The sequence below is a fragment of the Rhamphochromis longiceps genome, linkage group LG1, assembly GCF_057381845.1.
Source record: "Rhamphochromis longiceps isolate RC_006_pf linkage group LG1, R_longiceps_female_GT1.1, whole genome shotgun sequence".
NCBI classification, from domain to species: domain Eukaryota; kingdom Metazoa; phylum Chordata; class Actinopteri; order Cichliformes; family Cichlidae; genus Rhamphochromis; species Rhamphochromis longiceps.
This window is the reverse complement of record NC_140557.1, coordinates 22,961,674-22,979,905: the sequence shown is the minus strand read 5'-3', so window position 1 is coordinate 22,979,905 and position 18,232 is coordinate 22,961,674. Positions and strand designations below refer to the sequence as shown.

Below are 18,232 nucleotides of genomic sequence, written 5' to 3'. Positions count from 1 at the left end.
ACGCTAAGGGCGGCACTTGACATGTTTCATATGATGTGCCATGGCAGCAGTCTGTTTTCAGCTTCAGTTAATATCTGTCTGCCTTAAGACTTAAACTGTACTTCACTGCGTTAAAGGTTCCAACAGAGAGAACTATATAAGGTGGTGAAAGACACAAACACGAGAGAACACACTACTAACGCTAACGATAATGATGGTGGTGATAATGATGACGATGTCAGGCTTTTTTACCAGGCAGTGGGGGTAACTGTTTGTCATCTCTGGAGCTGGCTTGGTCACTGGCCTGTGACAGGACATCATCAGAGTTTTTGACTGGTGTGGACATGGACCCCGGTTTGGATATGCGATCCTCATCTCGACTTCGATGACTGAAATGAAAAAAAAAGAATAAATAAATAATTATAATAAAAATGTGAATTTAGTACTCATGGACAATTAAAACTATAAGCAGGAGAATTTAAAGGCAGCAGTTTTGACATGTTAATGAATTTCTTAAATTACAGTAACATTGTTTGTTGTTTTTCTTTTATACTAGTGTGTTTAAGAATGACTTCATGTTTTGACTGGTGGTAGTTTCATCCTGTGCTGAGATTACCAGGAAGACAGACAGACACACACACACACACACACACACACACACACACACTCTAAATGAACCTAGAAGGAAATAGCATGAACAGTAGATTACGTCATAAGGGCACGTGGACAAAAGTATTTAATGAATAGACAATAAGCAATTAAAACAAGGATGTGTGGCTCTGTCAAAAAGATCCCGCACATCTGCTAGTGATTCAAAGTTGTGTGTTCTTTGCAGTGAAGCATTTTCTTTCTTCCTTTTTCACATGGTCTGTGCAGTACGTAGGTGGCAAACCAGATTCCAAGAATATAAATTCACACTTTATAGACTACACAGGCAGGCACGAAGAGAGAACCGACTGAATCTCCCAGTGTAAACTCTTTAGTTGGGATACGTTTCAGTCCCGGTTCCTGTTTAACCTGGGTAAAATAAATAAGGGAAAACTGTGTGTGTGTGCAAGTCTAGCAAGTCATGTCCAAGAGGGTAGAAAGGCCTCTGCTGCTTAAAAACAATGGTTGAATTCCAATCTGATCACATGACTGACTGCTGGCTCAGTACTTGAGCTGTATTCAGAAGCTTTTGTACAAGAACATGAAGGTGCAGGCTGCACCGGCAGCTCAGACTACACAGCTCTGCTGATTCCTGCCCTTTCAGTTTAGCACTCATAGTACAAACCCCCCACAAAACAATAAAATAAAATGCACACTGCAGTCATTAATGCGCATACAACAATGAGGCATGCACATCCATACACACACAAATGACTGATGCATAAAGTAAGTGCAGCATGCGGCACTTATTTGCAATAGTTTCCACCACAGTTTGGCCTTTTCTGGTCCCACAAATTTGCCCAGCAGTTGTCACGACAATTCAGTATCACAAATGTACTCCTTCAGTGCAATTAAATCTCCCCGAGGATAAATAACATAACTGTAATTGGAGAAAGAGAAACGCGGAGTGCATTTAATGAATGGATGAATGAAGAGTGTGAGAAGGAGGAGGAAAAGAAAAGAGACAAACTGAGCAAGAGCAAGGGACAGAGAGGGAGAGAGAGTGGAGTGGCCTAAATCTCTGCTGCTCCTTGCCGCAGAATGGTGCTAAAAAAGGCGTCACACTGACAAACACCATTTGACAGAACCCTCTGTTCAACCCCCTCACTTACACATTTTATAGTATGGGTACAGGCAAAATAACAGCAAGGAAGGCAGATGCAGAAAAAGTGAAGAAACAGGAGAGAAGTGGCTGCACAGGCAGACTGAACAACAATCCCTTTATCTATAACTAACAAGCCTCAGAATATTTGCAGAAAGAAAAAGAAATTCACTCAGAAACACTGACTAGATGCATTTCAGAAAAACAAAGTATTTAGAAATCAAATAATCATGCACAACAATATTTTAAGAAGAAAACAATAATTACTCACATATGTGCATCTGCAAGTTCAACCATTATCAATTAAGGGATTTGATCTTAATTCCTTGACAGTCAACACTGGGAGCCCTTTGCCTGTGCACAACTTTTACTCGAGCTCACAGAGAGACGCTTAATGAAGGGCTGTTTTTTGATGATCTGTTGGACACACAAAGCCTGGACCAGCGTTGCGTCCTAGAGAAAACAATGCCTGCGCTGCACGCCAATCAGATTCAACAAACCATCTCGTCTGGGCCAAAGCACTGTGGGAAGTATGTCAAATTCCTTTCACCGCACCTAAAAACATTCCCTTACATCACCATGCGGTGACAGTCAGACTCACTCACTTGATAAATCCCAGCCACATGAGAAGCAGGTGAAACTCCTCCTTATCTCCATGCTTATCAGATTCACCCGTTACACAAACGGATGCATGAAAAATATAATGTGTGTCTTTGACTTTGACATACAACATTTTGTGCGTATATACTCTGATCACAGAGGGATAAGAGTTCAAAACACAACATGTGGACGAGTGTGGTCAAAGCAAAGGCGAACCTGCACTCATCCTGATGCAGGGTCACTCAGTCTGGCACAGCGTGATACACCAGACAGTTACACAAGCAAGAGCATCAGGAACACCTTGCGAACCTCTCAACAACCATCTCAATAAGGCAAGTTTTTATTGGCCTTTTGTTTTTTTACCCCATTGAGATTTGAGGAATTTACCCTTTTTTATTTGCCTCTCAAAAATCTCAAAAAACACAAACATCAAAAGATGAAGTTAATTAGCATCGAATGTAACAATGACAAGAACCTCTAGTAGGGCTGCTCAATTAATCGAATTTTAATCTCGTTTACGATCTGGGCTTTCAACGATCATTAAATATGACTGAGCCGATTATTAGCCCCGCCCTCGTGCTTTACTCTCGCGCTGCTCCGTGTGGCAAATCGAGCGCACCTCTCTGCATTTCGAACACCTGTCACAACAATTAACAGGATCCGAGGGAAGCTCGGAAAGCTAAGCAGAAGTTATTTGGAGAGGAGAGTGACTGCTGTTGGTTGAAAAGAGAGGTAAAAAAAAAAAAACTTCAGTGGTGTGGAAACATCATGGGTTCGCGGAGTCAGACGTGGATCAAGTAGACACAGTGTGTAAACTTTGCTATGGTGTAGTAGCTGCACCACAGAGCAACACTGCAAAGTTCACATTTTTCATTTATTTCTTATATTGCAAACATTTGCACTGTTATCAGTATTTTCGCACTATTTTATATTATTTTTTGACAATCTTTAAAGTCATTATTCAATACATTGTTATTGTTAAATAAATATTGTCAAATAATCGAGATCTCAATTTCAGTGAAAATAATCGTGATTATCATTTTTGCCATAATCGAGCAGCCCTAACCTCTTGTCTATCTAGCTACAAATACGGTCTCTGTAGCATTTTTAGTTTGTATCTCAGCCCACTGTATCTGCAACCAAAGGAGTTTTGATATGAAACAGTAGTTCAGTCTGGAACAAGTGCTGGAGGGCCCTGATTCAACACCCCTACTTCACAGTTAGACTTTTACTGTGGACCACATTAACAAACCAGTAACGTGTTCTCATTGCAAAATGGGTCTCTTTCTTAACATTACCATTCCTGTTTCACCACCCATTCCTGTTTAATTAACTGGATTAAAGTCTTGAAAAGCTAATTACCTCATTCCACTCAATGCCCAAGTTCCACACCCACTGAGAGCGTCATGTGTTAGCCATCTTTATCCATCTATAAACCAGCTGCAAAAACCTATGCAATCTAAATGACAGTAAAGACTGACAACATATTGAAAGATGCAACAGGCAGTAAGAGAAAGTAAGACAAACAGACAGTAAAGTGATAAAAAAAGAACAACACATAATGTGTGCAAATCATTTTTATTAATTGGACTATAATCATTAAAAGCGTGCGTTATTATTCATATATACTCCACTTTAAAGGTTCAGTGGTGAGGCTACTTAAAAGAGTTATTCCAGCAAGGTTCAAAATCAGGTTTGTGTTTAATATTAAACAGTCTAGTATACTTTAAAAGCAAGGCATTAATCTGCCAGCAGATCAATCCCTACTTCCTTCCTCAGCTCTTTCCCAGAGAAATCCATTACTGGAAATTATTGATGGTTTCAGAGGGACTGTGATGGTTTATGTATGTTATGTCTTGAGCAAGATATATGAGGTCGAAGAGGGTGGGTGACAGTGTGCCTTGTAACCAGAATAGTTGTCAGAGGTGTGTGTGTGTGTCCGTGTGTGTGTCCTACCTGCCATTGCTGATCTGCCGTGGTGAGTGGCGGAGATGCTCGGATGTTTCAACCCTGTCAGGCGAACGGGATCGAGTTCCTCTCCCATGGGATCGATTGGAATGATCGGATGTCAGTGAATGTATCTCTGAAATGTCTGTGAAAGATGAGTTGAAGTATGTATTACGGTTTTATCGGTAACAACAAAAAAAAGAAAGAAATCGACATTTGAGATTTGGAACAACAATAAAAACACGTTATTTTAGTTAAGAGTGGAATGATCTGCGAGGATCAGTTCTCTGTTTCTCATTGTAGTTTTAGAGATGTTTTGAAATGCGCTCTATAAATAAACCCGTCTTCTTGACATCGCAGTCATTAAAATAAATCACATCTCTTGGAAAAAACACCGTCACACAAGTTGTGTAATCAAATGTTAGCTGCAATCCACGAGTACGCGTTTGTTGTCTCACCATCTCTGTCTGAGTTATTGGCTGATGGGATGCTGTCGTCAAGGTCAGGAATATTGAGCAGCGTGGCCCGCTCGTCTCTCTGCACTACCATCTTCAGCTTGCCCTTTGACCTCTCAATCAGCTTCTTGGCATCTATCAGTGATAGGTTCTCTGTAACTGTGCCGTTAATCTGCCAGAGGAAGAGGAACAAGTCAGCACAAGAGGTAAACGTACATAATATCCTCTTTGCAGTTTTTCTGTGGAGCCTACAGTGTGCTGTGATAACAAACTAATGAGAGTAATAATAATAATAATAATAATAATAATAATAATAATAATAATAATAATAATAATAATAATAATGGATACTTTATTGATCCCCATGGGGAAATTACTTGTAAAAGTTAGGAGCACAGCCTATAAGAAGAGGAAGCTATAAACATATTTAATGTGTTTATAATACACAGAGGGTGCGGTCACAAGCACAGAGAGTGAAAATAAGCCAAGACTACACATATTAAAACAAAACTATTCTATATATACACACATTATTTTATGTAATACTTTGTCCTGTGATCAGGTTTCAACTAGAAAACGATTCAACTTCTCTTCAGTAAAACTGAAACATTAAACTGGATTTCAACAGGCATTTGTTTGGGAAGAAGGGGGATTTATCTATTCAAAGTCTGAATGAATAGGGAAAAAAATTAAAGGAATAATGCAATGTCTTGTATTTCTGCTGGTGAGTCTGAATAGTAATGAACTGTGACCTCATTCTGAAAGCCACTTTCAGCAGATCGCCAACTACAAGGGCACAATTGTAAGAACTTCAAGTAAAAAGGGCGTCTGATAAACGCTCTACTCTACTACTGTTAAATGAGATTACATTTTTTGACCAGTTGATTTCCCAGTTATTGTGCTTTAACCACTTTGAAAACAAATCTGCTCGTCTTTCCTCTCACCTTCAGTACAACATCTCCCTCCTGAATGTTTCCATCTCTGGCTGCAAGGCTCTCCGGAGAGATGTCCTTCACAAAGATATGGCTGGCCAGCCGCAGTCCATATTCTGGTTTCAAGGGTGATTAAGCATAACAAAGTTACACTACAAGACAGTTACCGATCACTTGGTTCAAATAAAGTTAGCAGGTAATTAAAAATGTGATCGACCTTACTGTGAATATCAGTAAATGAGAAACGTGCGCATTCAATAATTTGACTTTTATGTAAATTGGATGAATTCACAAAACAAGCAGTCACTCTTTTTGATTGGTGACACATTACCCACCTTCGTTTTTGCGGGACTTGACAAGAGTGACCTTGGAGGGCCTGGGTGGAGCAGAAGAGGCTTGTGATCGGCGATCGGAGCGTGGTGAGATGCTTCTCTCCCGTGAGGCATCCCGCCTCCCGCTGCTGCTACGCTCCCGATCGTGACGCCTGCCAGTGCCCGTGCCTCCGCTTGCACCTGCATAGGCACTTTGTCCACCGCGTCCACTGCGGTGATCGTAAGCATCGGCCTCATCGCTGTCCTCCTCCTCGTGCTCAGACATAGTCTCCCTGTCCCCATGCCGTGACGCTGGGATTTGTACTTTCCTTTTTCTGCGAATAGTCTTGAAAGAGAGAACATTTACAATGTTAAAAGCCTGTTAGTCCCTAGCTCTCTGACCATGAAGTACTTAGCCCTGACTCATGCTATATATTTATAGCGTTGTACTTACTATCTTTGCATTTTTGCCACTCTTTCGAAGTTGTTGAACAGCATAGGCATGCTCTACATTGTCCATAGAGACTGCATTGACCATTACTACTCGATCATTTTCTCTGAAAAAATAAATAAATAGAAAATAATTAACAGTGCAGAAAAATGAGTCGGCATTACGTATATTAGGGCAGCTTACGTGTAATGCTGCTTAAAATATTACTCCCAATGAAATAAAGGAAATACAGTCAACACTTACTGTAGCAGACCCTCTGCAGGACCTCCTTTCAGCACATCCGATATTACAATAGATGTTTCACCACTCTGGAAATGAGGGTTGTCTCGCCCACCCGAGATTGCAATGCCAAACCCAAATCCTGGGGCCTATACAAAGACAAATATAAACCACAGCTGACTAATAAGACAAATGGTAAATGCATTGTAACTGTAATGCTGTAAACATCTGACAACTTAGGTAAGCTTGTGCGATGTTGATCAAACTGGCAAAGGAGAAAAGCTGGGTTAGTATTGTTCTGATCTGCTAACAGCCGATCTTCAGACAATTATCTGCAAAAAGCATAGAGCTCTGTTCCTGCCTTCACATCAACAGATCTTGATATGTGATGCAAACAGCTAATCTTACAACCACAACAATACAGGAGAACTGCAAAGCTGAGAACCACAGATTGCACTGGGCCACTCCTTCAGTCTCAATAAAGCCACCACTAATTAGATTACAGCAAGCAGGGCAGTCTAGACAGGTGCTCAAGACAATCTCACGACACAACAGTATCAACTAACAAGAGTTTCAGGTCTCAAAGCAAAGTACATTCAGACATTAAGCCTACAGAGAGTACACTCTTCTATCTCTTTGATAGCTTGACAGTTAGCCTGACGATGTGAATTGCACCAGAGTGGCGAGTCAGTGATTCATCAATCTGACAATAGCTGCAGAGGTTAGGTGGTGCAATTGAGCATAATTACAGGACAAAAAGCACATACAAAAAGGCTCTCTAGTGCTGTGTTAAAGAGAAGAGCATATCGCCAGCAGGAAGGAAGTGAAATGAAGTAGCAAGGAAGTGGATGCTGATTTTTGTCTTCCTTTGCTTTGTTTCCTGCCATCTGGATTCCTTGACTATTGTTTCACTACCGCACATCCTGCAGCTACAGCTGGGCGACTCAGCAGAGAGAAACAGACATGGACAGGCAGAGGACAGAAAGCAGCAGGGAGGGAAAAGTGAAAAACACAGAAGACATACTACAGGATCTGGGTGTCAGAGACAGGCAGAGAGGGAGAATGACAAAAGAGGAGAAAGGGAAGAGTGGATTAAAGAACTGTAAACACTTACCCTGTGAAGGGTAACTGTGTGCTGTTCCCATATGACGGTTTCCTCCATCGCCGCACTCTGCAAAGCAAGAGATGAGAGAGAAAGGATCAGTCCTGCAGTTTTTTAGTGAGTTACATGTGTACACTCAAATGCAAATTGATAAATTAAAAAAAAAAAACATATTTCTATAAATCGCTAGCTACTGTGAAAGCATCTTTGGGGGGGGGGGAAGGAAACCTCAAACTGACCCTGACGCATCCATCAATGCACGAGTTTGTGCAAAACAGATAAAAACTGCATGAAAATGTGTGCAAATGGGTGAATGTGGCCTATAGTGTAAAAGCCCTTTGACTGATCAGCAAACACGCACAATGCCAAACAAAAAGACCTTTTATTACTTCAGTTCAACACACAAAAAAGTGATCAGTCTTAAGTATGCACATCATCATCTATGTGGCTTCCTTTAGATTTCTGACATTATCTCACTCAGATAAACTAATGACAACATCTAATGGATTTTAAATATACAACTATACAGGGCTAAACTGCAGCTACAAATAACATTTCCATATTCTGTTCCCTTTCAGTAGACGGCGTGGTTGTTTGGTTACCAGCAAGGTAACCTCTCTTGCTTATTTGCATGACTACGTCCTGGAGTACCAAAAGTCTGCATGTGAAAAGATTATGAATGACAGTAGCATGAGTAAAGCGCTGGCAGAGACTAACTGAGGCCTCAAAGATTGAGTGAGCATTCCTATATTATTCCTGGCTGGGTTAACTCGGAGAGCCAAAACAACCAAGATATTTAGCTGCTCATTTGTGCTGCTGTGTTGGATTAAACTGATTCCAGGCAGGCACATTCTGCCTTTACTTAGAAAGTTATATCATCATTTTCCCCCTCTTTTCCCCCTTTAAATACAGGCTTTTCTTTTACTTTTACAATGTTTCATATGAAATATCCACACGAATAATGGGATAAATAATGCCTTTGAACTAATAAAATATTAGCTTGCAACATTCCTGCTATTATTGGGTCAAACAGATAGTCTTCAGTTTGTTTATCAAACATCACTGTTTATTTAAACTCCCACAATGCTATGGATCTAGTTTTAAATTACAGCCTTCCTCCAGCTGATGAAGCAACACTGCTGTCATGTCTGCCTGCCTGCAGGGAGTGATGGTACAGCTGTCTGTGGCAGAGTGCTCAGTACAGTCCACTGTGAAAGTAAACAGCAAAAAAAACCACTCAACCCACACCACTGCATGTTGAAGGGTGCTTATTTACTACACCTTTAATCTTCCTCAAAAAAACAAAACCAAAAAAAAAAACAACACACCATGTCATCTGTCCACCCTGTCATCGTGATAATCCCACTGCAGCACCCCTTCATTATCACCTAATCCTCAAACCATCTCACCCATCATCTTCGACATCATCATGGTCATTACTGTCATCACCGTCCCTTATCCTAAATATACAGCTTACAGGAGGTGCCAACTGCATGTGACCAACAGTCAGTGTCTGGTGTTTGCTGACATGTCTCACATAATAGTGTAGCTAAACACGAAGAAACCAGAAGATGGATGCAAGATCCTAGATACCTTCATTTGCTGAAATCAAATGAAAAGAATCAACCTGGTAAAAGGAGGAGACCAGAAGAGCCTTTCAAATAACCAAAAGTTATATTTGGGCTCAGGCTTCTAGCAAGCCTGAACATTTTTACGCGTGCAGAATATTTGCTGATTAATCTTACTGATAAACAACTCCAACTAAATGTGTAAAAATTGCATGTTTAAGTACTTAAAATAATAGCAGGGTGTTTCTGTAATCACTAGCCTCTGCTGCTATTACTGGGTTTGTGGTCAGTCATTTCCATTTACTCCTCTGAACTCGATGCCAATGAATTACTTGGCTTGAATCTTTAGAATACAGTTAACCCCTTGATCCCAATTTCCATTGAAGCTCTGTGTGTATGTTATTTATGTCCATAATTGGAGCAGAGGGCTTGGGCATCCCCCTATTACCACCCCCCAAAATCCCTCCTTCCCCTCCTGTCAGCCAGTATGATTCCCACAGAAACACTTCTATAGTGTGTGGGGACCTGACCCATTTAACTAAAGCACCCCCAATGACATTCCTAAACACATCCATTCCTGTAAAGTTTTTTGTGACATATCCGTCCATCCGTTCATCCATTCATTCAGCCAACCGTCCAGGCAGACAGGCAGAGTGGGGCTACACTATAAAAAAACAACAATGTGCTGGGGTCATATGACCAGGCGGTCAGGCAGCCTTGTTTTTTTAACTGTGGGTTGCACTGATAGGCAGGGAGAGAGAGGAGCAGCAGGAGGGTGTGACTGCTGGCTGCATATAGATTCAATATATGGCATTGACTAGGGCTGAACGATATATCGCATTTGCGATAATATCGCGACATGATCAAGTGCAATTTTCTAACCGCAAAGGCTGCGATTATACTCTGGACATGTCCAAATTCATGGGCTGCATCCTCCTGAGGCCGCATTTGTAGACCGATTACGTCACAGCGACGCGCCGAAGGCTGTCCAAATTACTACCATATCCCAGAATTCATAGCGCGGCCCAGCCAAACTCCAGTTTCCAACAATGGCGGCCGCTACTAAGTTTTAAAATTACTCATACTAATCTTTCTGGGTCACAAAATAAACTTTTAACATATTTTCAGGCGAGAAAGTAGTTGTGTAAACATCAAATATCTGCTCGGTTTATCAAGATATCCCATATTTGCAAAAGTGCTTCGACGTTTTCAGAGGCGTCTGCTACCCACCAGCTCGACAGCTAGCCGGGAGCTCGAGGGTTACTGATGCGGCCGAGAACGGCACAACTCCCGGCACATCATTTTCAGATCACCGCGGAGTTTCGCTGCTCGGGTTAAACGTAATATATAAGTCACTTAGACAACCTAAAAATGTTATTGTTGGGCTTTTTTCAGTGTTTTGTTTGTTCGTGAGTAAATCGGTTTGGCTGAGATTAAAGTTATTAGATTAGATAAAATAAAACTTTATTAATCCCCCGGGTGGGTTCCTCCTTGGTTTTCACACAGCTGACTAAACGTCAAACAGAAAACTTATTAAACAGAAGTATGAGACAGTCGAGAATTTACACCAGTGTCTGGTTATATTTTAGATAGCAAGAAGCAGACGGCCGAGTTTATTAAACTCCACCGAGACAGCGGTGACGCTAATCAGAACTAGCCTTCTGATTAGCTAATCAGAAGGCTAGACCGTCCAATTTCACGCCTTTAAATTTTAAAGGCGTGTTTGTGTGTGTGTTTATACAATTGCTATTATGTTTGCACTTTATGTGTAATGTTACTGACTGCAGAGATCAGTAAGATGTGTGTATTTTTTATTTATTAGTTTTATTTATTTAATATTATTTTTTAATTGAATGACTGTCTAGTAGTTCACAGATGTCGAAAAACTGAGTGTGGTAAAGCCACTGATTTTTTTTATGTATATTTCTGCAATCTGCACATTGTACTGACTTTCATTTTAATGCTTACACCAGGGTTCCTTGTCAGCACTTTATGCTCAGATGTTTGTAAGCTAAAAATAAACTATTGTGTATGTTCAAATATACTGTTGTGATTGAAGAAGTTAAATAAAAATGTCAGTCATCAATTCATGCATCACCTCATGTCATCATAACAGAGGTCTGTCTTCCAGGAAAGAACAGTTTAAAATTAATGTAATATAGTATTGGCCATACTATATGATGTATTGCTTGTCTTTGTTTAATAATACAGAAGACAAAGACCTTAAAAAATAATCGCATCGCAATCGCAATATTGGGGCAAAAAATCGCAATTAGATTATTTTCCATAATCGTTCAGCCCTAGCATTGACAGTCATAATATTGTACATTAAACCATAGGCATGTGATTGCTGAGAGAAGAGTTCCCGTTTGTTCCTCACGCACACACACACACACACACACACTCGCACACACACACTCACGCACATGCGCACAACACTGAGCTGAATGTGTTCAGAAAACAAAAAGAAATGGGATGAAACTCATTTTGCTCCATCAAAACTAAGTGCTTTGAACATTGAAGCATCCCACACGTCCAAACCTACAGCGCTCACACGATGATGTCAAGCCGTGCTAGGGAGGGCGTACAGTTAGTACTGAGTGTATGAGCCATGAGGGGCAATAGGTTAATTACAAGACTCATAAGAAAAATGGGAAACTTACAGATAATGGCCTGGATTTAATTAACTTATTGAGTGGAGGCGGTATGAGAGAAAGCGTGCTTTTCGATTGAACTGCACATGTGTAAGATGTCAGCTGAACCTCCAATCACATCATAACGCCTGAAAATGTTTTTTAAAATTAATTGACCGTACTACTTAATTTGGATTTAAGCGTAACAACACTGTCTTTACTGATGTTTCTAAGACTAAAAGGAGGTTCCCTAGTGACATATGCCACATAAGAAATACTGTGTTTATTATAAACACAAAGTTTACATTAAAGATGGTCAAGAAGAGAGACTGTGTCATCCTCTTAGTCTACTTCTAACTTTTACCCTATTGGAACTACAGCTAGGCCTCTCAGATGAGATTACTGCGGTAATTAAACACTGTAATATGAAGTCCCGATTAACAGCCTTGCTGATTGAGTCTGAGATATAAGTAGGATGGAAAGCAGGCAGCAGTGAAGCTTAAGGAAAACTGGGATATGGGTAAATGAAAGCACTCCATGAGGAAAATAACTAGCATATTTAAAACAAAGGATCTATTAAGAGACATCAAAAGAATAACAAACACAGGCTCAAAAGTGCTAATTAATTGGTCTTTGGATACAGGAGGCAAGTGTGCTCTCATTTTGTGTAGAACAAATAAACACAGACGGGAATTTTCTGTGTGGAAAAGATTTTATCAAACCCAAGCTCAGTGTCAAAAGGTAATTCGGTGAGCTCATGTTTTATTACAGTAATGTTCTCGATCATGCAAAAAAGATCAGCGAACACGTGGGGCCAAAACAAATATGAACACAAGTGTGTCTCGTTTTCTGGAGCAAAACAATATTAAAAATACACACGGGAACAAACGATGAGGATTATCTCTGAAGTCGCAGAGCTGTGTGAAACAATGGCGCGCTTGATGTTGCACAAACTGACGGCAGCCTAGTGTATTTATACAGCCATATTAGTCAGGCTTGAGCCCTGGCCAGTGAGGCCTAGGGCTGAGAAACAAAGAGCAGCCATCAAACTACACACATGTGTACTTGTCCGTACACACGGACAAACACACACCCACCAGCCATGATCTAACACTACAGGGCCTCTTTGTTCAAGCTACAGCCAGACTTACTTGGCCCTGCCTGGCTCACCACAACACGCAGTCCAGTACAGATGATAACAGCTCACTCAGGCTCTTCAAAGACACAGACTAATCCGGTTCTTTGGGTCATACTGATGAACCGACTGGAATGAAATGAATGATGAAAAGGACAATAATAACCTGCTGCAGAGAGAAATGATAAATAGTGTCCAGAGCATGCGTGGAAGTTTTCATCATGTGCATTTCAGTTCCTGTAGTCTTCAAATGTGTGCACGTTTACAGATAATCTACACAAACTGTGTGCACAATGTCAGCGCATTAAAAATATGTGTACTACACACCCATCTATTCTGTGCAAACAAATTCAAGCATTCATCTGGAAACATCCACTAATGCAAAAACTTGGTCTCATACCCCCAGGTGGTGGCACTGACTACAAAATAGTAAGAAAAAACAACAACATATACAACACAGGCTTAATTATCTATCACCTTTACTCACTTAATCCAGTTATTAGCATGAAAGGATCCTGACAAAGCAGAAGGTGACCATGAGGTCATCTTATGAGTAATGCCATGGGCTAAGGGGAGGTTTTCAAGGAGAACAACACAAGCTCTTTATCAGTTTTTACCAATGAAACTGTTCTCCAGCAACCCATTACTCACCACCTCCCTTCATTTGAAGCACAGGAATGCTTTATAAAGAAGGCGTATCAAAGTCCAAGGTGCCGTTTTTGACAGCAACCCACGGGGTGAAAATGTGGGATGAGTAAAGAAGAAAAGATGAAAGATTTGGTCAGCACTGACCTTTCTGCCACAGAGTGAGAGCCACTCATTATTCACATTAAGTTATTCAGCGGCACAGAGAGAAATACTGAACTGCAGGCAAGCGAAAGCCAGTGTCGAGATGCCGACAAGTGTGAAGCAAATTCCTGCAAAGGTTTAGGTCACTGTGCCTGCTCCTCTCTGATAGCCTGAGGCAGGATGTAGGCAAGCACAGCCACAGCACCCACAGGAAAACACTCCATTTCCTGTTTGCAGGAAATAGCTCCAGCTTCCAGAGAAATCTCTGTGCAAACTATTAAAAACTATTCTGTGCATAGCGTTATCTCATAACATGAAACCTCACAGCTCACAGGGAGGGAACGTTAGAGGGGGAGTGGCCACCGCATGATGACCAGGAGGCTATTTATCTCAATGTGATCTTAGTCAAATATACCAGGGTCACATTGCTGTTACTAGCTGACCCTGTTGCCAACCTGCTCAATTGTACTGCAGAAAGAAAAAGTTACTCATGTAAGCATATGTAGATTGAAGAGGAGTAGATGGGATGCACTGATGCGATCTTCTTAGCTGATACTGCTGTTGAAAGTACAAAGTTGGCTAACAGCAGCATTTCTACGTTTCATTTTGTTCTCATTCAATTTTCTTTCTCGACTAGGGAAGCCAATAAATATTCCTTTTTTTAAAAACACCTAACGTCTCTTTTTAAATATACAACACAACAGATAAAAATCAGCTGCTAGCAATTACCATCTGTCATCTTTATTTGATCATAGGCTGATACCAATGTTCAACCAATTCATCAATGCATCAGGTACAATAGAGAATGATATTAAGATGAATAGACTGGTGACTCTGACAGTATCACTACCCTTTACTAAAAAAAAAAACTCAGTCCTTTACTGGGGCATTTATATCCATGGAAACCATATCTCCCGTCTTAATAGACCCAAAGGAAAGAGTGAGGCAGCAGTACACTCAAACAACACTTAATTAGAGACACACACGCTCTTTCCGGAGGGCATGCACTCAACAGCAAACAAATGCGATGTGTAAGCCTTAGTGGTATGCTTTTACATCCTGTCTTTCAGATTAATGTCTACTGTGCAGCTCCACGAAGAACACATTTAACAACAACCGCAAGAAAATGACTCCCGTCACCTTCAGCGGTAAACAGATGAATTCAGCAGCAGCAAATTTAAAGGCAGGTCGTTACTATGATGGGAGGAGAGAGGGCGCGCGGACGAGCGCTTGTAGCCAATAGGCAGATGACAATGACGGCGATGACAATGATGCAGAGCCTCAGTCAGCAATGATGTACGGTTGTGCTGACATGTTCAAATATGCTTGAGATAATTAGTTTCAAATAGCAGCTCTACTCTGTCACACAGCTCCTTGGAGAGAGAGGGGAAAAACTCCCCATCAGGACTCTCCTTAAAGCAACACTCAAGATACACAGTCACAAAAAATAAAACCATTCACGCACACACACGCACACACCTCTGACTAAAATGATCTGACAGACTCAGTGCTAGAATGGTGAGGGTAGGAATAAAATACAAAACCTATAATCCAGGCTTTTGGATTAAAACGTTAATCTGAGCCACGCTTCTCTATGAAGTCTACCGCTGCCGTCTCATGAGAGCAGACAGAACAGGATGGATGGATGGATGGATGGATGGATAACACCTCTTGTCAGCAAGAATGGCTCTTACAGTAAACTGCAGAACTGCTAAGACTCAAATGAAAGAAGCAGAACATACATGCAAACAACCGTGTCTTAACCCTGAGGATGTCGGCCAACTAGGAAACGACCAGTCAAAGCTTGAACTAAATCTGATTCTGAATTCGATTTTGAGAGAATATCTTGTCAGTTAATTGCGTTACAGCCTCTGTAAAGAAATTGCTCATCTAGATCATTTATACAGAAGCTCTTAGCGTTTAACCAGATTATACTGGTGACTGCATTGATCTTTTTTAAGCATAATGTCCATTTGCAGCTTATATTTGTATCTAGATCTCAATGCAATGAATGCAGTGATGTTGTTGCTTCATTAGAGGCTCTGTGTCAGGTGCAGGCTCCTCTTATTGTCACTGACCACACTGCAGCTCCACAGAGCTGGTGTGCAGTGGGCTGTTCACTGCTATCCACTGACCCAAACACACAGCTAGGCTAGGCTAGGCTAGGCTAGGCTAACATCTCATGTGCAGCTTATCCAGCAGCAAAGTCATCTCAGCCCAACCACACTAATTGTTCTCTGCCTAGGGAGACAGGAAGTGCTGAGGTCATAGAGGACAACAGTAACTTCTGCTGTGATTCTGACTTTCCATTTTAAGTTTAGTTTAGGCTGCGAGTTTCTTAGATATTTAAAAATTTCAAACAGCCTCATTGACAGCAGTTTATACTTTGGTGATTTTTATCCAAGGAGTGGGCAATGTTTTGCTTAAACGAGCAGTTTTAGTTTCTTTTGTTCTCTTTTTCTGTGTGCAGATGGGCGTGGAATGTACCAATGAACATAAATCCAATGCATGAACATGCTTTAGAGGCTGTATTCAACTATTCTACTAAACGTCAATGAGAAAGGGTTCAAATTTCTTTGACATCTTGAGAGGAAATCGCTTCACGAGTCAACCTCTTTCTTTTTAACAGTGAGTTTATCAGAAGTCTTTGGTTTATCACATTAAACTATATGCAGGTATCTATATTTTCAGTGGAGATAAAGCATGGTATCCTCAGTGCCATAAGGACACATACAGGAGGTGAAACCTTTGTTTTGCCACTGTGAACTGTATCCAGAGAACACAAACATCCACTACTGTGCTTTATTTTTGTGTCGGTGGAAACAAACTGTCAGCCAAAGCACTGGAATGATAACCAGATCCAGCACTTGAAACTCTGAATTCAGCCAATAACCGAACACACAACAATCAGTTTTCCCACCCTACCCCTCCCTTCCCACACATGCACACATTACAGGAATGCACAGATAAGGAGACGAGGCTCTCACTCAGCTCATTTCTCATTCCAAATGGTTTCCCTCACATTAGGCTCTGCAGCTTTCTGCCATAACCGCCCTCTCTGCTTCATTCTCGCTCCTTTTTCCTTTTCCTTTTAACACTCAGTGAGCACAAAATGAAAACTCTGGCACAGATCAGCACAAGTGAAAATGTGAGTGTAATGTGAACGGGACTGAGGTGACTTAATATGAGGGAAACAAAATACATCAGATTCAGATTTCGGTGAAAAATGACAATAACCCACAGTGGCTTTCAATATAAGTGATCGTCTATTCACCTGAAGACATGTGCTGCCATTTACTGTGATACATGTTAGCTCAGAGGTGTGATAAATTCAGTACTTCAGGGGTAATAAAATCTAAATTACTCTTAATAATTTAATTAATAACCAATGAAAAGAAACCGCAAGTTCAACAAGAGAATTGACCTATAATATGTATATATACAAATTTAAACAAGAATCTCAGTTACATTTTGGGCATCAAAGTAAGCATGGGAAATATCTTGAATATACTTAATGTTTGGCAGCTTGCTCTGAGTGTCACATCTTTTTTTTTTTTTCAATTGCGATACAAAAAAAGCGCACCCTCCCCCACCCAGAGAAACAACTTTTCTGTGCAAATGCGTGCAGACCTGGTTGCATAGACAGTATAACAGATGTACGTTTAAGTTATGGTTACATGAAGTTTCAGAAAATGATTTTTTTCAGGCTGATGACATGAACGTGATTTTAATTAGTCAATGAATGTGCAATTTCACTGTCAGAGTCACCCCTCACTTGTCAAATCCAGGTTTAAAACACCAAGATGACAACCATGCAAAGGCTCAACTCAGCTCCAAAACAGGACTTTAAAAACCAGTGGGTGGGATCACAGTCCATCTTTATGTACCATGTATGGCTGCGCAGCCACATCCCCTCAGTCTATAATGTGCTACTAGCAACTTGATAAGCGGATTAAACAAAGACTGTCATTCTGGTTTCGAAAACAGAAAAACAAATACAGAGTGAATAGCAATTACACCGTTATCCCAAATTTTCTCCTCCCCAAATTTGAGATCAGCAAATAACTGTAATGCTAAGTTGATGTACTAGCACGGAGGGCATCCTTCTCTAGTCTGTGTATCTTGGTAACACTGTTGTGCATCTCTCAGCTTGTTTGTGTCTTGCTAGCTTGCCAGAAACTTCCCCGGCTGTGTTGTGCGGTTTGTGCCTGACAAAGGAGTGAAATACAACCATTTGACAAGCACTCAGCCCAAGGCTTAGTTACAACTCTCAGCTGTTGAGATGGGAGAGTCAAATGGAAAGCAGTGGATTGACACTGACAATTGATTTATATTAAAGTTAAGATTTTGATTAGCTCATC

General features: G+C 40.8%; 1 protein-coding gene across 10 annotated transcripts in view; it reads right to left on the bottom strand.

Moving 5' to 3' along the window:
• tjp1a (tight junction protein 1a) overlaps positions 1-18,232 on the bottom strand; it is a 106,019-nt gene that overhangs the window by 21,088 nt on the left and 66,699 nt on the right. For all 10 annotated transcript variants that reach the window (XM_085402683.1, XM_085402686.1, XM_085402682.1 and 7 more), the window contains 8 exons: positions 7,759-7,815; positions 6,669-6,793; positions 6,429-6,531; positions 5,999-6,320; positions 5,676-5,779; positions 4,735-4,903; positions 4,286-4,421; positions 232-368 (listed from right to left, as the gene is read on the bottom strand). In XM_085402683.1, coding sequence (XP_085258809.1) covers positions 232-368; positions 4,286-4,421; positions 4,735-4,903; positions 5,676-5,779; positions 5,999-6,320; positions 6,429-6,531; positions 6,669-6,793; positions 7,759-7,815 — 1,153 coding nt within the window. The remainder of the gene's footprint in view (positions 1-231; positions 369-4,285; positions 4,422-4,734; positions 4,904-5,675; positions 5,780-5,998; positions 6,321-6,428; positions 6,532-6,668; positions 6,794-7,758; positions 7,816-18,232) is intronic.